A 21,298-nucleotide genomic window follows, 5' to 3' on the forward strand; every position below is an offset into this window, starting at 1 on the left:
CTAACTTTTCATAGATTTGGAAGCAGCTCAGGCAGTTTTGTTTAGAGCCAGTGAGCAGAGTTTTGTTTAGAGCCAGTGAGTGTGTGTGAACCATTCACATTTATTTAATTTTTAAAAATTCCCTCTTACCCTCAATCTTTGACCAACTAATTCTTCGAGGCAGTTAGACTGGCCATGAAATAAATAAAAACGGCTTTCTTTTGTACTTGGATTAACATAAACTGTCATCCGCTTCAGTCTTGTAAGTCAGGTGCTAGATATGAGTTGGACCCCGCTGTAAAGTGAGCAGTTACAGACTTGTTCTGCAGAGGGGGATCTGGGCTTAAGCATAGAGTTTTAAGGGTCCTAGGGAAGACAGAGTGGGGGTCAGTTGCTCATGGGATGAAATTTGTCTTTAGGACCACCAGACATGAAGGCATGCTGAGAAGTCCACCTGTGTTCTGTTTCTTTGTTCCAATTGGATGCATTTTTGTTGTTGTTGTTTCTCTTCATTCTGTTTCTCTGTAGGACAACTTTGGTTTTGACCTTCCTGCAGTAGAGGCTGCCACGAAAAAGCACGAGGCCATTGAGACAGACATTGCCGCGTACGAGGAACGCGTGCAGGCTGTCGTGGCCGTGGCCAGGGAACTCGAGGCGGAGAATTACCATGACATCAAGCGCATCACAGCGAGGAAAGATAATGTCATCCGTCTCTGGGAATACCTGCTGGAACTGCTCAGGGCCCGGAGACAGCGTCTCGAGATGAACCTAGGGCTGCAGAAGATATTCCAGGAAATGCTCTACATTATGGACTGGATGGACGAAATGAAGGTAAAACTTGACTGCAGGGCCAGACCTGATCCAGTGAGGCCTCCGATTTTCCCACCTACCAATACCCCAACAAACATCATGCCCCTCGTCTTAACTGCCCGCTCTGCAAAGCCAGAGGAGGGCCACGGTACCCACGGGAGGATTGTTAGCTCACGAGTAAAGTTGAGATATGTGAAGTCTGAAAAAGTTGCAGTGAAGATCAGTTCTACAGCTTGAGGTCTGCTGCTGTGATTTAGATCTGATGTAGATGTATTCCATGGTAGGGTATCGATCAGTTGGGGTTTTCCATGTTTTTAATTCCTTCGAGTTGATCTATGTGTGAGTGGCTCTAGCCTGGGGAGGTGGCTGGGGCAGGTGGGAGAGTGGTAGGCAGTGTGGACAGAGTGCATCTTGGGAACCAGTCAGCCCGAGTTCAAATTGTGAGTACCAGGGCTGCCTGCCATTTTCGAGCCTCCTTTCTTCATCGTTGAGTGGAGATCATACTGCCTGCCCCACCCAGTTATGTTGGGGCTGGACACGATAATGTGCATGGATCGTAGGACGGGGCTGGTCGGAAGTAGATGTCGGTGCTGGTTTGTGCTTCCCCTTCCGTTACTGACAGTCCTGAGCAGAGTTCCAAGCTTTCCTCCGACCCAGGAAGAGGCCAGCCATTCTGCTAGAGCCCTGTGCCTGTTCACATCTTCTCACGCAGGCCATGGGAAGCTCATCCATGTCAAGCAGTTGCCCAGCTGGAAGACGTTTCACTTCGTAGCTGAGACAGAACAGGGCAGTTTCAGGTCATACCATGAAGCTTCCGTTATGTCAGCACACTGGTGCCAGGGGTTTCCTTCTCGAGATGTAAGCCCTCGTCTTTTGCTTACCTCTTGAACTGTTCCTGGCAGAAGGCACGGTCACCTGATACCATCAGTTTTCCCTCTTAACTGTCCCAGATTTATGATGTTCTAAAGTGTGATCTGTCTTGACCCATTAAATTGAAATGTTAATAAAACTTAGCCAAGAGGTGCCTTTCATTTTATAAATCATGATGGTACATTATAATTCAGATTGGGCCAGAGACTTCCTCAGCATTAAGTGGGATGCAGAAATTTCTGGAAAGGGTGTTTGATGAGGCCCACAGAGTGGGCTAATGAAAGAAACAAAAGAAAATGTTAGTGGGTTCCGACTTAAAACAAAGAAGCTTCTCAGGCCCATTCTCCTTATTTGGTTAAAGGTGTCAGGGGTCAGCAGCTTCTGAGAAATTCCTCTGAACTTTGAAGTGAAACAGCTCTATCATCTTTATCTTATCTTCTTGAGTAGTTGTTGCAGAGTTTCTTCTTGGAGTTTCTTCTCCACCCCAGTTGGCATTTCATACTGGTTCCTTGCCCTTGTTTTTTCTATTCTGTATTTTTTAGTGTTTATTTGACTTGCTTATTCCAAGGTAGATGATCGTTAGTTCGATATGTCTCTCCTGATGCAGGCCTTTAGGTTTGGTTTGCTTTGCTCTGGTTTGCTTGTCGTCTTCCCCTCGAGATATGGGGAGATGGCTGGCCAGAGGGAGGGTGCAGCTTGGTTGCTGATGCTCAGCTTTTCTAAAGATTATAAGATGCTAAGGTCAAGGCTGTATTCATAGATGCCTTTCTGTTGCCTCTTGTGCACAGGTGCTATTACTGTCTCAAGACTATGGCAAGCACTTGCTCGGCGTGGAAGACCTGTTACAGAAGCACGCCCTGGTGGAAGCGGACATTGGCATCCAGGCAGAGCGGGTGAGAGGTGTCAATGCCTCCGCCCAAAAGTTTGCAACGGATGGGGAAGGTAGGCATGGGCCCTTCCAGACATTGCCTCCTAGTTACCAGTGATTCATCTTTACAGAAATAGCTAAGTTATGTGTGGCAATGGGGCTTTTGAAGTTACTGAGTTATTGTAGGTTCCCAGTGGGTTTGTGTGTTGCCATGCTGTGGGTACATGAGATACAGTGGGGTGCCCTTCCAGACACTTGAACTCTGTCTTGCTTTTCTGAAATGGACATGTCTTTTCCTTAAATACTCAAGTGATGTTTGTTTTTGAGTGGCTTGGCGTTTGGCAATGAGTCTTTGTCGGACCGTACCCGATGCATGCCAACAACCTGGTGTGTCTGCTCAGGCATCTCCTGGCTTGCACACCTGGTTGCACATATCTTTGTTTCAAGGATGTTTGAAAGGATTGGGTTTTATTTCTTATATTTTAGAAACAAATTCAGCTGCCTTTTTTCTTAAAATTTATGTGCTTTTTTGGTTTATAAGTGATCCAGAATAATAACACTTAGAGCAAAAAACAACTCTTATCATTTTCCCTTCTCTTCTCTTACAGTCAAGATCTTACAGTGTGCTCTGTTGCCTCATAAGATGGCCTTGCACTTAGAATTAAACTGGTAACCTAGTAGTAAGAGAATGGGGTGTAGCTCACTGCCTGCAAATGATCAGGAACCTTTGCTAAACTCTGTCACACACCCACATTCCTTACTTGCTGTTAAACAGGTTACAAGCCCTGCGACCCCCAGGTGATCCGAGACCGCGTGGCCCACATGGAGTTCTGTTATCAAGAGCTTTGCCAGCTGGCAGCTGAGCGCCGGGCCCGCCTGGAAGAGTCCCGTCGCCTCTGGAAGTTCTTCTGGGAGATGGCAGAAGAGGAAGGCTGGATACGGGAGAAGGAGAAGATCCTGTCCTCTGATGACTACGGGAAAGACCTGACCAGCGTCATGCGCCTGCTCAGCAAGCACCGGGCGTTTGAAGATGAGATGAGCGGCCGCAGCGGCCACTTTGAGCAGGCCATCAAAGAAGGTGAAGACATGATCGCGGAGGAGCACTTCGGGTCAGAGAAGATTCGAGAGCGGATCATTTACATCCGGGAGCAGTGGGCCAACCTGGAGCAGCTCTCGGCCATTCGGAAGAAGCGTCTGGAGGAGGCCTCGCTGCTGCACCAGTTCCAGGCGGATGCCGACGACATCGACGCTTGGATGCTGGACATCCTCAAGATTGTGTCCAGCAACGACGTGGGCCACGACGAGTACTCCACCCAGTCTCTGGTCAAGAAACACAAGGATGTGGCAGAGGAGATCGCCAACTACAGGCCCACCATCGACACGTTGCACGAGCAGGCCAGCGCCCTCCCGCGGGAGCACGCGGAGTCTCCAGATGTCAGGGGCAGGCTGTCGGGCATCGAGGAGCGGTATAAGGAGGTGGCAGAGCTGACACGGCTGAGGAAGCAGGCGCTGCAGGACACCCTGGCCCTGTACAAGATGCTCAGTGAGGCTGATGCCTGTGAGCTCTGGATCGACGAGAAGGAGCAGTGGCTCAACAACATGCAGATCCCAGAGAAGCTGGAGGACTTGGAGGTCATCCAGCACAGGTGAGTGGGGGATTGCTGCTGGGTGTCGGGGGCACCAGCGGGCCCCTCATTACCAGCAGTGACCAAGAGGGGACTACCCTGCTGAATTGCTTTTTCAGGTTTGAGAGCTTAGAACCAGAAATGAACAACCAGGCTTCCCGGGTCGCGGTGGTGAACCAGATTGCACGACAGCTGATGCACAGCGGCCACCCGAGTGAGAAGGAAATCAAAGCCCAACAGGACAAACTCAACACGAGGTGAGCGTGAGTGAGGCCCAGCACTGTGTGCTCCCATGGGCAGGGCCAGGGGGGATGAGGTCACCCGCTGAGCCTTGCTGAGCCTTGCTGTCAGGAATTTCGTGCATGGGGTCACTGGCATTGTGGCGTTGATGTCATGGCACTGGCATCTGCCTGCCTTTCAGCATATCCAAATTTTGCAACAGTTGTTTTGAGGCAGTGTCATTCAGGGCATCCCCAGCACCTGCTCCTCCCCTCATCAGAAGTTAGGGCCTTTGTGAGATATCACACATCAGTGTGGCTCCTGTGCTGTCCCTGTGAAGATTATTTCTGGATCAGAATTCAGACATATTTGAGACATAATTGGCCAGTTGAAAGTCCTGATCATCAAGGTAGACCTTTGTCCTCGTCCAATCTTTCTGTTGAGTAAACCACATTTGAATAGGCTATGGTGACAAGGTGGCCCCAGTTCTGAAGGTTACTGTCAGGTATTGGGATTGGAAAATATTCATTAGGTGCAGCTCAGAGAGTAAGATGTGTGTAGCAGACATGAATGAATTGACTCTTGGGGACAGAAGTGTTGTCACAGCTCATATTGGAGCTCTTTAGCAAGTCCCTCATGTCAGGCCTTTTCCAGATTTCATTGCATCCCTGAGCTGTTTCAGTAATATTTGATGTCCATTTACTGAATGCGATGATTTTCCAAAAAACATGTAGTCAAAGCAAAACTGGGGTGAAAAAAAATTGCAGCTTCGACAGTCGCTATTTCATTATCCAGCCATGAGCTGTCGGCCTCATTTTCACACTGCTCTCTCGGCCGCCCCTTCCCCGCCAGGTGGAGTCAGTTCAGAGAACTGGTGGACAGGAAAAAGGATGCTCTTCTCTCTGCCCTGAGCATACAGAACTACCACCTCGAGTGCAATGAAACCAAATCCTGGATCCGGGAAAAGACCAAGGTTATCGAATCCACCCAGGACCTGGGCAACGACCTGGCCGGCGTCATGGCCCTGCAGCGCAAGCTGACCGGCATGGAGCGGGACCTGGTGGCCATCGAGGCGAAGCTGAGCGACCTCCAGAAAGAGGCAGAGAAGCTGGAGTCGGAGCACCCGGACCAGGCTCAGGCCATCCTGTCTCGGCTGGCCGAGATCAGTGACGTGTGGGAGGAGATGAAGACCACCCTGAAAAACCGCGAGGCCTCCCTGGGCGAGGCCAGCAAGCTGCAGCAGTTCCTGCGAGACTTGGACGACTTTCAGTCCTGGCTCTCCAGGACCCAGACGGCCATCGCGTCGGAAGACATGCCCAACACGCTGACTGAGGCAGAGAAGCTTCTCACGCAGCACGAGAACATCAAAAACGAGATCGACAACTATGAGGAGGATTACCAGAAGATGAGAGACATGGGTGAGATGGTCACCCAGGGACAGACCGACGCCCAGTACATGTTCCTGCGGCAGCGGCTGCAGGCCTTGGACACTGGCTGGAATGAGCTCCACAAAATGTGGGAGAACAGACAAAATCTCCTCTCCCAGTCACACGCGTACCAGCAGTTCCTCCGGGACACGAAGCAAGCTGAGGCCTTTCTTAACAACCAGGTAACCTTCGTTGTTACCTTTGCTGCTTTCTTCTGGGAGCAGGTCCTGGTTGCCTTTTGAAACGTTTTGTGCCGGGGCTGTTGGTTTAACCCACAACTGAGTGGAAGTAGAACGATGGTTTAGAGAGTTTGGTTCTTTCCTGGCTCCCATGGCATTGAAACCCATCATGATGCAGAGGACAGGAATTGCAGGTTTACATGGGAGCTGTCCTGTCTTGCAAAGCATGGTTCTCTTTCAGCTACTGCCAAGGACCCTTTATGTTCATAGTATGTCCTAGTAGTATCTCATTAAATTGGCCACAAACCGTGAGTTATTACTCCAATTTTAAAGGTACAGTGAGGACTTTAGGGGGCGGGGGGACTAAATAGCTGTCTTGTTCTAGAGGAGTCAGGGACTTTACCCAATGACACAAGGCAGCGATTAGAAAAAGGAAGACAGCTGAGACTGGTTGGCAACATCAGGGCTGTTAATTTCTCTTAAAAGAGAGTTTGAAGGGTATGTTGCTCTTGACTTCATGGACATGTGAGTGGACCCTTATGGCTGATGCACAAAGCTTTGCTGACTTTCCTCACTCTGGGAAAAAAATTAGAGCATTTAACCGCTTAGGGAAATGTAGTCACTTACGGTGTCCCACTGGGTTTTTCAGTCCTCCCAACTCTTTGTTAGATTCAGTAGATTGTTTTCTCTAAGCATAATGAGTGATGAAGCAGGTATGATGAAGTATATTGCATGTGTAAATGCATGTAGTACACAGGAAAGAATGCTTTTGTTATGCTGAAAATCAGGCCCGTTTTATTATGTCTTATTCTGCTGGGTTTTTTTTTTTTTTTTCCTCTTTTTAACTAAGGAATATGTTTTGGCCCATACCGAAATGCCCACCACCTTGGAAGGAGCTGAAGCAGCTATTAAAAAACAGGAGGACTTCATGACCACCATGGACGCCAATGAGGAGAAGATCAATGCTGTCGTGGAGACTGGCCGGAGGCTGGTGAGCGACGGGAACATCAACTCTGATCGCATCCAGGAGAAGGTGGACTCGATTGATGACAGGTACAGTGTTCAGAGGTTCCTAAGGAAGTCTTGCACCTTGGGACTCAAGCATCTGCATCACTGGCCAAAAGTCCTTGGGACTCTGGGTATAAATTCCTCAATGGGCATCTAGCAAAATTTAATTTGCCTACTGGAGGAAATCAGTGAGCAGCAGATGACTGCCTGACATCATAGTTCTCATTGTAAGACATGCACAGTGTCCACAAAAGAAGACAGCCTGAGAGGCCACACTTATCCTTAACCATGGACTTGAGAGCAGTAATGCTGAGTAAATGCCTTTTCAGTGTTGACAGAATTATGTCACCCAATGGGATCCCGAGAGGCAGAACCTTTCCCCAGCCACGGCCACTTTCACCCTCTCCCACACAGGGCTCCTCTGAAGCCTCTCAGAAGGGAGTGGGGAGGGAGGGTGAGGTTTGCTTGTCCTCACTACCTGACAGAGCCACAAAGGAACATTATCAGGCCTTTCTTAGAAAATTGGCTTGGATCATGCTGTAATAAGATCTTTTTTATGATGAAGGAAAAGGCCCTTTTCCTCTTTTGCCAAGGCATCTCATAAGATTGGATGCTTTTGTTTTATTTTTATTTATTTATTTGCATTTCTAAAAGGTTTTACTCCCTGACTGAATTGAAGGCCAGCGCACTCTGTTTGGTCTTCACCCCTAATTCTCACCCTGTCCTTGTTATTACTAAAGTGGGAGGTCAGGGCAGATCAAGGTTTGAATGCACCAGCGTGGGCCAGTTCTCAACCAGCCACTTTCACCCTGGTCTGGCCCATATGGGTCAGTCACTAGCCTCTGTGCCAAATGATCTTCTCTGGTTCCAGCTTGGGCTGGATTTAGGGCTTACTGTGAACCTGATGTCATCGAGAAAGAAGCTCTTCCTCAAGGCTTCACCTCTGGCTCCCAAATGCAATGCACAGGAATAAACTACTTGCTGAGACCATTTCCTTGCTTACCATATATCCGAGAGGATCTCCTAGGACCCCGGGACCCTGGCCCAGATTAACTTTTTATGTTACAGGGTGGAAAAAGGAATTACCCTTTCCACATAAAGATTGAGCTCCTGGCTTTTGTCTCTCCAGTTTCTCTTTTGCACTGCTTCAGGGCCTAAACCGTATGTTCTAAGGGTGGTAGGTACTGTGGATAGGGTGGAACGTAGGTTAATTATAATTTTATCTGTTGCTTTCAAAACAGCTTAAAAAAAAATGAAAAAAAAATCTCTTCACCAGATTCTTAAATGAGTGTGAGAAACAAGAATTGGGCAAGGCATTCTTGACCTAGAGAAAAAAGAATTTCCTTTTAATCCTGATGCTAGATTTCTCATTGTTTTGTAAACGTGATGCCCCATGTTCCTCTGTATTAGATGCACACAGCTGGTGTCCTGAAGGTGGGCTTGGCCGTTGGGGACACGTGCTTCCTCTGTGTATTTATACATCCCCTGGTGCTACAGCTGCAAGGGGTTGCTGAAAACAGGTGATGTTTAAAGACTGGAGACTCCTGGATGTGGGAGAACATTTCAGCAGCCCTCTGTTGTGGCTTAACCTTCCTTTTGTCCTTGACTGAAAGCCTGGGCTCCTGGGGTTACAGAACCTCCTTTGGATTTCTGATTTAAAAAAAAAAAAAAAAGCGGATCCTGTACTGTCGCTCCATAAGCATGCGAAAGATAGAAGAGGAGGGGTCTTCCCATAGAAAAGCCCTGGCTGGTGTTAACTGAATTCTGGTTTCACTTTAATGTCTCTAGAGGCCTCAAGATCTGAAACTGACCCCGAAGAATACTTTTCTGTTGTAAAAATATACAGTTCTGTGAGTTCCAGGTGTTATAGGGCACAAGCTAAGTAAATATTCGAAGCTTCAGAAATAATCCCTGGTCCAGAAACATTCTGATGCTCTTGTGAAGCTATTCTCATAGATGCAAAATCATTACAATGTGCTGCTTATGTTCCAGAAATCTTGTTAATTACGGCACAGTTGTTGAAATGAAAAAGTACCAGAACAAAGATACTGACTCTTAACAGATATGGGTGGGGGGCAAGGGGCCTTTAAAGTGTTTGTGACTGGGTGGAAAGGAGCCTGCCGTCCACGCCTGTCCCTGGCTGAGCTTCCTGGCTCAAAGGAAAATTCCAGCCACCAGGAAATCCTGGGAGAGCAAGGAACAGTATCTAGCTTCATAAAGCCAGACCTTATCTCACACAAGAAACAAAGCTTAAAAATTACCAGTCCATTTCACTCAGGTACCTGTAGTTCTTTACTTTTCGTAAGAACCAGAGTTAAATCTAGCACCTGCCCCGTGATCAGGGAGCTTTTGAGTCTTGTGATAGGGATAGGAGGTGAGAGAAGAGATTTAACCTTGCCTCAAACAAAGAGCACTCTTAGGACTGTGGGGAAACTACAGCCAAGTTTTACAGAAGGTCTTTCCCTTTAATTAAATCCACGTTTCAGCTTTGAAAGTCTCTCCTGAGTTTCACTTCCCATAAATGATTTCGGTCGCCACTAGTAAACAGTTAAGGCACACTCACTTCACTTGAGGGTTTTCTGAGTCAGCAGTAGTCTCTGCTGCCTGCACAGCTGTTTTTCGCTCCACAGAAGGCATCACTCAAAGGGGCCATCATTATGCCCTCCCCATAGATCTGCGTCATTTGGACGTGGGGCCCTAAGACACCATTTGGCTTTTCCCTTCTTCATGGCCCCACTACGAGAGAAAGATTACCCAATGTCTGTTGGGCACATGTGAGGCTTGATTAGCTAAGAAACACATTCAAGATTCTGTCTGGTTATATTTCTCCTTTAGTGTTTCTTCTCAGTGGCCAAAGTTTTTATTTACGTTATTTCCACATTTGTAACTGCCAGTATCTGTGAGTCTTCCTTGTTAACATAGTGCTTACATGGGACGCTGTGGAAAGGAATGGGATCTTTTATGCAAGGCCTTTGGCTAATGGCAGGACTCTTGCATTTTGTCACTGACTGCAACTCACATTACCTCCCTCCAGAAGATTTGCTTTATTGTCAAAAGTTCCTATCAGTAGTGACTGGAATTTGAGGGTACGGCACTAGGAGAACTTCTCTTGATATTTCTTCCCCACTCACATTTTTAGATAACTAATTCTTTAACCCAGATTTTCCCAACAATATTATTATTATTTTTTTTTTTTTAATTTTTGGTCTCTGAGGATAGTAATGAGATAAAGGAGGTTGGCCTTTATTATTGTTATAAAAGCAATAGAATGTTTAAAATTTGGAGGAGGGCTCCTACCTTTTTAACTTCATCCCTAGCATGTGCCATTTTAGTTTTTCTTTCTAATCTGTTCCTTAGAGTTTTATATCATTGAATTATACATAAATTGCTTTTATTTAGCATTATGTAAGAAGTATTTTTCTATCTTTGCATTTTGCTTAATGGTATAAGCATATTAAGATTCTCTTTTCAGAAGTTATGGAACCCCTTTCAACTAAAAAAAAAAACTGAGTCATTATCTGTATTTAGCATGTACCCGACAGTACTGTTTCCATTCATGTCACTCCTGTCGTTCAGTAGTCACTGGTGCCTATAGGAGCAGAGGGCGTTTTCCTCTGCTTCCTCAGGTGGGTGACAGCTGCAATGCCGTCACTTCTTGTGCCAGCGCTCACTGAGGGCACTTGGCGTTGCTGTAAGATCTTTCTTGCTCCCAAAGAGGGTTCTTTAAAAGTCAGTCCACAGCAGGTGTTCACGGCCCAGCTCTTTCTCATCGCTGTGGAGAATCCGAGTTTGTGTGCTTTTTCATCCCTGCCGTGGAGACGGGCGAGGTCAGATGAGAGGCCTTGTCTGGCCTGTGAGCAAGAAATTGCTTTGAGAATTAGAATGAAAAACTCAAGAGCCTTCCCCATTGACACTCTTCCAATTACCTCTCTTGTTACCCTTAGTCCGGCTGGTGTAGGTTATGTCAGGGGATGTCAAGGGAACTGTATTATGGCAATATTGTGTGATTCTCAGAGTGCGATAGCTCTCCTGGTGCAGTTTAAAGTGTTGTGCTTTAACTTCTTTAAACCTCAGGTACCCTTATCTATTAATGAAGAATGGGATTAGGTAGGTAGATAATCTCTCAGATCTAAAAAATTTTCATTCCCGGTTTGTTGTTTTTGGTGAGTTTTTCTCAAGATGAGAATCTGCTTATTAGGAAATGTTAATTTAAAGCCAGTTACCTGATTTATCTATATTTTCTTGGTCATGTACATGTCTTGTCACTCAATGAGTTTCTTGAAGATAAGTTTCCAGTTCTACCATGGTGCCTAACATGGGGACTTGTATACGAGCTTGCAAGCCCCCACCCCCAGCACCAGATCAGGAAGGACCGAATGGCTCATTTGACTGCATCCTCACCCTGTCATGTGGCCTGGACAGGTGTTTTGCTCTCTTTTGTACCATAGCTTACTCATTTGGAAGATGCTAAACTCTCTTATTTATCTTGTCACCTTGACATAATTTAAAAGTGTAAGCAAACTGTTTTCAGCACATACACAAACCCAGGATAGAGACTGAGTTGTGAAATCTGTGTTTCAAGATTCTCTACTTTCTGTTTAAAAAATTATTCTTGTTATCATTATAACAGACATAGGAAGAATCGTGAGGCAGCCAGTGAGCTTCTGATGAGATTGAAGGACAACAGGGATCTTCAGAAATTCCTGCAGGATTGTCAGGAGGTATGTCTCCCTTTAACCTCTCCCTTCCTGGTTTCTAGCAAGAGCCAGCCAGCATTTGGCAGAAGAGCCCCTGGAATTATAAAGTTAATTGAGGTTACAAATTCATATCACATGTAATTTTCAGGTGAGGCAGTACAGTACCTTGTCAGTTCTCTGGCCTACAAGTTACCACTTAGAGTAACTAGATTATTATGATCTGAAACTGTGCTGTCCATTACAATAGATATACACTGGCTACATGTGGCTATTTCATTTTAAATTAATTAAAATGAAATAAAATTGCAAGTGTAGTTCTTCCGTCTTACTTAGCTATATTTTAAGTGCTCAGTAGCCAGCTGTTATTAGTGGCTGCCATATTGGACAGTGCAGACTTAGAACATTTCCAATGTTTAAGAAAGTTATACCAGGTATCAATAACCTAGAATGTTCTATAACCTAAAAACGTTTGTTAGTTTAATTGTTTGAAGCAATGTACATTCTTTCCAATGGAATGGAAAGAACTAAAAGGAACTGGCTACCCAGGTGAGAAGCACAGATTTAAAACATAAATACTGAGTTTCTTTCTTACATAGGACTTTAAAATATACATCTTTCTGGCTTCTTAGATTTGAGCGTAATGTGCCAAGAACGGTAATCCTGACTTCAAATTCTGAGTTTTAACATGTGGTGTTAATCTGATGGTTCTCATAATACTTCATGCTCCCCCGATACATGCATAAACAAACTTGGAAAACTAAAATTGGCCAGAAGAACACCGTTCTCTGTAAGCTAATTGGAGAAAAGCATCTAGCTGACTTCACGTGTGAGTTCATGAGCACATCGTATTTCTCTATCTGCCAGAGAACAATGGAGTGATTCAGTCTTCTCTGGATTTTTTAGGCTAAATTGCTTCAGAGGTAAAAATGGATTGAAGAATATTCAAGTGAAGCTGCAGGGACCTTGGGTGGGGAGAGGAGTAAGGCATATGGGGCAGGATCAGGTTTTGTCCTAAGAACGTGACTCAAATCATCACAAACATTTTTGCACGCAAACATGTGGCTGTGTGTCAAAAGAAATATGACTCCAATAACAGTTGTTGTGTTAGACAGTCTGTCACAGAAGCGATCTTTCACGTCCATTAAACTGCTGTCATGTTGTGAATCTTGCAGTGTGCTCCAGCAGCTAAACCTTAATTTAAGAAGGGAAGCCCTTAAACTGTGTAGTTTAGGGTCTGTCTGTTTTCAGCACCACATTGATGAATCTAGGTCTCTGAGGAATTTGCCTGGAGCCAGATAGGCTAAAGACAGGAGTGTCTCTTCAAGCGACTTCAGGCAGTAATAATCCGTTTCAATAGGTTGCTCACTTAAAGAGGCATACATGTTCCAAGATCGAGCAAAGAGAAGAGTAATACGATCTGAAGTTCGCTGTGTGGAGTTGCATGTTGTGTTGCAGTGAATACCAAGTGGCCCTTTGACATTGGAGGGTAAAAGAGATCAGGAGATGGTTGTGGCCGGGGCTGTGCCTTTCACACATTGGAGGTCCTTGTAGGACCCTGAAGTTTCCCCTGAAGCACTGTCAGTGACTCTTTTTAACCTCAGTCTGTATTTGGGGAGGAGGGGGGAATCAGTGGGATTCCTTGCTCTTGCTTAAAGGGCAGGTTAATGAGTTGAAATTCATTGACCTGACCCTGCTGAAACCTGGGCTAAATTTGAAAAGAAGAATGCCAGGAAATGAGCAAGAGACTGAACCCAGGAGAAATGCAGTTGAAATTTCCAACCCGCTTTGCATTGACAGAAGCGTGGATTCATACATAGAAATGTGTACAAAAAGTAAGCCAATAAAATGATAGTCCTTTCCAGTGAAATCCCAGCAATTAGTAAGTCTTCAGAGCTTCCAAATTGCCATCCTTGGTTACAAGAAGTCCACTCCGTACTACAGCACCAGTGACTACATGCCTAGGAGGCTCAGTCTTGCATGATTTCCCCTTAAAATATACAGAAAGGTTTTGGCTGAGTTTTTTTTTTTTGTCCTGGAGTTGATTTGCAGGTCTCCTTGTGACCACTCTGCCAAGTCACCAGAGTGTATTTTTTCAGAATTTCCTCGTGCCTCCTAAAGTTGGTACAGCCATGGTGTCTGCTGGGAGTGTCGGATGTCCCACATCAACATGTATGGTTTCCACATAGTGGTGAAATTTAGGTCAAGTTTGGGTGTTTCAAAACTCTTGGAGTACATGTATAAGCAAAGGGGTGTTCTGTGTTATTCCTTGGCTGTAAACTTTGTGTCATTCAGCCACATTAAAATACTCCTCTTTTAAACCAGGATTTCTGAGAATGGAGTTTGTGTGTGTTTGCAAATCTACTTATAATTCTGGTAGATGTTTAGATTTAATGCCATTGCTGGCTGTTGGTATTCTTCAAGGCCTAAGGACTCCAGGTTGTCCCTTTGTCACATCCCTTTCCTCGTGGGTGCCTCGACTGGAGGAGGCATGGGTTGTGATACTGCCATTGTTGCGCCCCGCCCCCACCCCACCCCCCTCCCCTTCACTCCCCCACAATAAACAGTGCCTGGATGGGGAAGCTCATTGCAGCAGCAATATGGTGGGAATGAGCAGGGGTCTACCTAGTCCTAGTTGTCTTTGGAGGGTGCTAAAAACACCATAATTTTAGTGGTGTTATTTTAATGTATCCTGGGGGGAAAATGAATAATTTAAAAGGTACTGCTTTTCTGTCTTATTCCCTCACGCTATACCTCTTGCTTTCTGAAACTGGTGCTTTTTTTTTTTTCCTTTTTTTTTAAAGGAGGGTGCTATAACTGGATGTGTGCGGTGCAGGGGTAGTGAGTTCAGTGCTTTGTTTTTAGCCTAATTCAGTGATCAAAGCATTTGTCATATCCTTTTCCTATCTGCACAGTGTTCTTTTCTGCGCGGAATGAGTGTTTTGTTAAATGCCCACAAATAATAACTGTAGCTCTGATTCTGGAATGCTGATGAAGGGCTGATGAACTAGCAAGTTCCATAGATCACTTTCATTGTGCTACATCCCTTGATGCTTTAATCTGTAGGGTGATGTGTTCAGCAAAGAACAGATTTGTTTATAAGCCTCTGATTTTTATGTAGCTCTTTTTTAAATCTCTCTTGGGTAGGTGATTATGAAGAGTGAAAATATGTGAATGTCCTTGATACTTTGGATAAATGCCTTCTATTGTGTTTAATCTCTCTCTCTCTCTTTCTCTCTCTTTCTCGTGCATGCGTGTGTGTGTGTTAGTTAAATACAGGGGAAATTTTTACCATTTAGTTTCCTTTTAACCTATTTTCCCCTTTGAATGACCAGCCATAGCATTTCAGATTTTAGCTACTTACATTACCGAAAAGTAATTCTTTTAAAATAGGAAATTTAATGTCTTTTGTTATGTAGTAAATTTATTGTTCTTGCTTACAAAGGGCTTTATGAGATTTACTAGTTTTTCCCTCAATAAAGAGTGACATCAAAGATCTTGCAACCTTTTGCTTTCAGCCCCCACCCTCTCCTGCGTGGTAGGCAGATAGCCTGAGAAAGGTGAGGTGGTGCCGGGGACCTGCCACCTTCAGTGCCAGGGGTCTTCCCAGGACCTGCATCGTCCTCCTGGACGGTGTTTCCATGGAAAAGGTTTTCTGTTGCTTACGTGAGTTTGTGGGGGAGCCTTTCCCAGCAGCGCCCACGTACACAGGAACGGCCTTGGAAGTACTGATGCCGTGAGGGTTCCTGTTGGCTCTGTGCACCCTTCCTAAACACTTGGAGACAGGGCCATGGAGGAGTGAGGAGTTCAGGGGCAAGTTTGTTGTGGCAGCGACTGGTGTAAATGTGGGCTTCTCATGGTCTCACTGGAGAACGGACACCGCTTCGGTGCAGGTTGGCTCTGTAGTCCCTTGTGTATCTTCCTCCTGGACAAACAAGAAGCTCTTCATGGCTTAGCACTGTGTATGGGGTAGGAATTAGCACCCTATCATGGCGAACTGCAGGCAGGCAGTGAGGAGCCTGGTGAATTGGGATGAGAGCCAGCAAGAGAAGCGTGTCCAGAGCCCAGGGCTGGCAGACTCCCAGCCTGAGCCTCATGGAGAAAATTCCCTTCTCAGATCTGTCAGCAGCTGGCGGGCTTGGTGAGGCTTTCCAAGTAGTTCAGATCCAAGTAGAGACGTTGGATCTCAAAATCAAGTCCTGTGAAGTGTTCTATCTAGGTCTGAATGGAAAGCCCTTTAGAGAAGTAGTGGCCATAGAAAAAGGAGAGAAGGTGATTCACACGTAATGGAACCATTAAGAGGGCATCATTGTTGCCTTACCCCTATGACGACTTATTTATGCATTTTTGGCATTCCCATAGATAAACCATGAAGGGCAGGGAGATATAAAAGAGGAGGATTTTTTGGTTGTTTTGTGATAGACAGAACTAACAAAGTAAAAAGAAAACCGAATGGGATGAAAGACAGTCAATCATGATTAATGTAGTATAGCTGGCACAGATATTTGGAAGAGAAGGAAGGTTGTGACTTGGACTGGTTAGGACAGAATTTTAAACACAGTCCTCTGTTGGGGGAAGGTTATTTAATATTTAAGAGTGCCAAACAGTTTGAAAGCTGGCTGACAGAGCTTTTGTGCTTCTGGATTTAATGTTAGATGCATAGTTTAGAGCAAGGCTCAGGGAGATACCTGTCTTGACGGATCAGAAGTTATAAAGTAAATATTTGGTTGTCTGTTGGCATAGAAACATGCAGTATGTATATATAGTATGACATAACACAACTCTTTCCAGGCAAAAAAAGGGCTGATGTCTATTATCATAACCTCTGAAACCTTCCTCCCTGCCCCCCCCCCGCCCCCCCTAGCTATCTCTATGGATCAATGAAAAGATGCTTACAGCCCAGGACATGTCCTACGATGAAGCCAGAAATCTGCACAGTAAATGGTTAAAGCATCAAGCATTCATGGCAGAACTCGCGTCCAACAAAGAATGGCTTGACAAAATTGAGAAGGTGAGTTAAAATGTTTGATAAGTTTCGCATTTCTGCTGTGTGGCCACAGTGAGAAAATGAACTGGTTGGAAATGAGTTCCTTTGTACTTAGCCTGCCTTCCAGAACACGGGAGTCCTAGCTGGCCACATACAGAAGGTACACAGCCAGTAGCGGTCCCAGCTCACTTACCAGTTCTCGACTTCAGCCCAGCCGGAGAGGGAAAGGCAGAAGCCCCACAGGGTGGTGCAAAGTACTCAATTTATCTTCTCATGAGTACTAGCTGTTTAGATTTCATTGTGCACATGGGCAAGGTCCCTACTCTCTTGATTACATTACATATGTTGGACTATGGCAGGCTAATCAGGTTCAGGTGCACAGAATTTAGAAATAGTATGATTTTTTTTAATTTCTTTATTTTTCTTGTGTGCCTACTATGTATTAGGCACTATAATAATTTAAAATGTGTTGTTTCAGCATAGGGAGATTTGTTGCACCATAACTAACATGAATATGATGACGTTTCCCATCCTCTCTTCTCATCCGACATACTTTTTATGTTGTTTCAAACTCTTAACAGTTAAAAAAAATGTATTACGGTTTTTTGTGGGTGGAGTGGAGGGGATGAAGTCTTAGGTTATTAGCATTAGTTGAAACTACTTCAGCATGCTGAAATCACTTCTTGCTGGACTCCCATGAAACCTGTGTAGTGTGTGTAGAGTAGGTCATTGAATAGTAACTTCACGTGGAGAGACTGTGTTTGTGTTTTGAATGAATGAGTAAATCACAGTCAAATAATCTTAGGTTTGTTTTTCACAGTGACATTCGTTCTCTGGCAAACTATTTATTTATAACCACAGTGGTTTGTGTTTTCTAGGAAGGAATGCAGCTCATTTCAGAAAAGCCCGAGACGGAAGCCGTGGTGAAGGAGAAACTCACTGGTTTACATAAAATGTGGGAAGTCCTTGAATCCACCACCCAGACCAAGGCCCAGCGGCTCTTTGATGCAAACAAGGCTGAGCTCTTCACCCAGAGCTGTGCCGATCTGGACAAATGGCTGCACGGCCTGGAGAGTCAGATCCAGTCTGATGATTACGGCAAAGACCTTACCAGTGTGAACATCCTACTGAAAAAGCAACAGGCAAGTGGGCGAGGCAGACACCTATGTGGGCCTGTTCCCCTTTCACTGCTGTAGTGTTAACGCATCCACTGTGTTCCGAACCATCTGCCTTCTATGTGAAGGGATTTTAACCCAGCAAAACGTTTGCTCCGGTAGCACCACGGGACGTTCCCGAATCAACTGGAAAGAAACAATATGAGATGCATTAGGTGTTTGTGCGTGGGAATACATTTTTATTATTATCATCTTAGTTAATGGATAGTACCGTCGTTTAACACTTGAGCAAATATTCCTTTCATTCATTTCTGCAGTTTACATGAAAGAAAGTAACCATGTTCACATACTTTGCTGTAGAACATCTAGGTATGTAATAGTTCTTAGAGTTGTTCAGAGTGCTTTTTTTAATAAAATTTTATTTTTTTTATATCACAATATATTGCACTCTAAGGGAAAATGAATTAATGGAAAATTATAATCTATAATTATAAATTACTTCACATTTGTGAGAAAAAAGCTTCATTGAGGTTGAGAAAGCAAATCGGTGGCAGAATCTTCTAGTGGCTCCCCCGACCGGTTTGCAGGGTGTGCATCCGCATCCCAGGCTCAGCCGCTCTGCTCAGAACCAGTCACTATGAAAGCATCTTTGCTGAGAACCTAGGCTTGTTTCTTCATCCGGAGTGACACCTACCCTTCCTTTGCTAAATGATTTGGTCTCTCTGCTCCTCAGGTCATGAGGTGTTAAGGAGTTTTTTTTCATGGGTGGTTTTTACTCATAGTTGTTTACCTCCTCCTCCTATAAAGGGAGCCAGTTCCCAGTTGTGGCCCCCTTGTCTTCAAGCTATCAGAGTATGCAGTCTTCTTGGTGTGATGTTTACAGAGTGAGACACCTCTTCTTTCCATTTTACCCATTTTCTTCATGTCAATGAACAGTATGTTTTCAGCTGATTATCCAAGTATGTAAAAAAACCAGCGCACTGACTGAATAAATTGAGGGAAGATGATAACATTAGCTATCCTTCTTGCCTAAAAGAACTGGAACCTCAAGGCTTTACTCCTTCCCTAAACTGATTCCCAGCATTGTTATGGTTTCTGAACAAGCAGATGAAAACCGTCCTTTCCCCATAATTAATTGTTTCCTTGTTATTTCCCTCCCTAGGCCCTGGATAAACTTGACCGTTGCTCCCAAATTTAAAAATCCTAGAAAGGGATTATTTTTTTACTTGGCTGATGGAGCAAAATGCTAATCGATAGTTTGAAAGAAGTTAGGAACCATTTCATAGGCTGTCCACTGTATAAATTTATATTCTTCAATATTCCATTTTAGCCAGTGCCAAAAACAAGCATTTTATGGGGACCGTCTGTGTTACCCTCGTCTCTGGTGTGAAATCTGGTCTGTTTCCTGCTCTCAGATGCTGGAGAACCAGATGGAGGTGCGGAAGAAGGAGATCGAGGAGCTCCAGAGCCAGGCCCAGGCTCTGAGCCAGGAGGGCGAGAGCCCTGACGAGGTGGACAGCAAGCGCCTCACTGTGCAGACCAAGTTCATGGAATTGCTGGAGCCCCTGAGTGAAAGGAAGCATAACCTGCTGGCCTCCAAAGAGATCCATCAGTTCAACAGGGATGTGGAGGACGAGATTGTGAGTAGACCCTCGCCACTCGAGTGGCTTTTTCGTAAACCTGGCCTGACCTTCCTGGCAGCCCGTGTTCTCACTTCTCTGCCTGACTCACCTTGTTGCCAAGCTGAGCTGTCAGAGCTTGTGATAGGTGTATTCTGAGGGTCCTCCCCCCACCTCACGTGAAATGCAACTCCATTTTTCCGTCTGGTTTCCTAAAGATATTCTAGTGTTTTAATGTCCCGAGAGGAGTCATTTTAAAAATAAAGAATGAGGACTCACAGCAAGCCCAGCGTTGAGGATGAAGCAAGGTGTGGGAGACTAGCCCTCGCCCTGTGGGAGAAGGGCCGGCCCTTCAGCGGCAGTTCCCAGGGCGTTCGAGCACTCACTCTCAAGCTGGCCTCCCTGCTGTCCCTGCTCTACTCGTTTGAGTCAGGTATTTCTTCTTTTTGACCAGTCCTGACCATTTATTTCCAATTTTCTCCAGTTGTGGGTTGGAGAGAGGATGCCTTTGGCAACTTCCACGGATCATGGCCACAACCTCCAGACTGTGCAGCTGTTAATAAAGAAAAATCAGGTAAGCACTTCTGCTTGGGCTAGCTCAGTCTGACAACTGCTCCAGATTACAAAACAGAGAACATGAGAGAGCTTCGAAGGCTTACGATTTCTCCTTGGCTCTCACAGCTTGGCGTAAACAGTATGCTGTTACAGTTTAGCAAGCCCTTTGTGTGTGTGTTCCCTGCTCCCACAGACCCTCCAGAAAGAAATCCAGGGGCACCAGCCTCGTATCGATGACATCTTTGAGAGGAGCCAGAACATCGTCAGCGACAGCAGCAGCCCGAGTGCGGAGACCATCCGGCAGAGGCTCGCCGACCTGAAGCAGCTGTGGGGCCTCCTCATCGAGGAGACGGAGAAGCGCCACAGGCGGCTCGAGGAGGCGCACAGGGCCCAGCAGTACTACTTCGACGCGGCCGAGGCCGAGGCGTGGATGAGCGAGCAGGAGCTGTACATGATGTCTGAGGAGAAGGCCAAGGTGAGGGAGGAGGGTTCTGGCCCCAGAGGAGCCTCAGACGCAGCCCCTGAGCTCGTTTTCTGCTGGTGGCTATGTCTGTGTGAAACATCTCGTTGCCGCCTTTGGAGTATTAACGGGGGTGCCATGGTGCATGACGAAGGTCGCTAAAATCCGACCATGGTTTCCCCTTGACAGAGCTTTCTTGTCTAAATGCTGGTGTGTCATTAACAAACAATTGGTCTTCCCTTTCTTTTTTAAATAGAAATTTACCAGAGTCCTTCTTGCTCTCTAGTTATAGGATTGCCTAACTTTTACAACATATGAGTTGCTTTTGAGACAAATTGAAAGTATTTTCAGGTTCCAGAAGGCTGTCATGTACATATCTGTTAAACTGTGAAGAGTTTTCAGCCGGCCAGTGCATACTTGGTGTGTCTCGGCTCTACTTCATACCGCAGAGGGGTCTCAGTCATGCTTCAGTCCCCTCAAGTTGGTCTTTCACAGAGTCTTCCCACAGTCCAGTCCATATTGATGCTCTCGAAATGCTTGTGTGTTCCACTGCGCATATCATACTTCTGTGTTTTGTTTTGTTTTGTTTCTTTTTCTTTCGATGATCCTCCCGCCCCATCCCTCTTTAAGCTGGTAACGGGCTGGAGGGGATGGCTGTGGTTGTGACAGTCTGTTCTCCTTGCAGGATGAGCAGAGTGCCGTCTCCATGTTGAAGAAGCACCAGATTTTGGAACAAGCTGTGGAGGACTATGCAGAGACGGTGCATCAGCTCTCCAAGACCAGCCGGGCCCTGGTGGCCGACAGCCATCCTGAAAGGTGAGTGCCGTTTTGTAAAGGTGAGGCCAGGCTCTCATTTCCTCCTAGTAAGGGCGTCTTACTCTAG

The 21,298-nt window shown here is 45.6% G+C and overlaps 1 protein-coding gene across 4 annotated transcripts in view; it reads left to right on the forward strand.

Annotated features, from left to right (window-relative positions):
• The window catches only part of SPTBN1 (spectrin beta, non-erythrocytic 1), a 180,130-nt gene that overhangs the window by 136,244 nt on the left and 22,588 nt on the right, over nt 1-21,298 (forward strand). For all 4 annotated transcript variants that reach the window (XM_036224202.1, XM_036224203.1, XM_036224204.1 and 1 more), the window contains 13 exons: nt 508-810; nt 2,448-2,601; nt 3,303-4,173; nt 4,272-4,409; nt 5,224-5,980; nt 6,828-7,030; nt 11,616-11,706; nt 16,544-16,690; nt 17,545-17,808; nt 19,197-19,421; nt 19,885-19,974; nt 20,149-20,430; nt 21,101-21,231. In XM_036224202.1, coding sequence (XP_036080095.1) covers nt 508-810; nt 2,448-2,601; nt 3,303-4,173; nt 4,272-4,409; nt 5,224-5,980; nt 6,828-7,030; nt 11,616-11,706; nt 16,544-16,690; nt 17,545-17,808; nt 19,197-19,421; nt 19,885-19,974; nt 20,149-20,430; nt 21,101-21,231 — 3,656 coding nt within the window. The remainder of the gene's footprint in view (nt 1-507; nt 811-2,447; nt 2,602-3,302; nt 4,174-4,271; nt 4,410-5,223; nt 5,981-6,827; nt 7,031-11,615; nt 11,707-16,543; nt 16,691-17,544; nt 17,809-19,196; nt 19,422-19,884; nt 19,975-20,148; nt 20,431-21,100; nt 21,232-21,298) is intronic.

This window comes from Rousettus aegyptiacus, unplaced genomic scaffold, assembly GCF_014176215.1.
Source record: "Rousettus aegyptiacus isolate mRouAeg1 unplaced genomic scaffold, mRouAeg1.p scaffold_m13_p_7, whole genome shotgun sequence".
NCBI classification, from domain to species: Eukaryota; Metazoa; Chordata; class Mammalia; order Chiroptera; family Pteropodidae; genus Rousettus; species Rousettus aegyptiacus.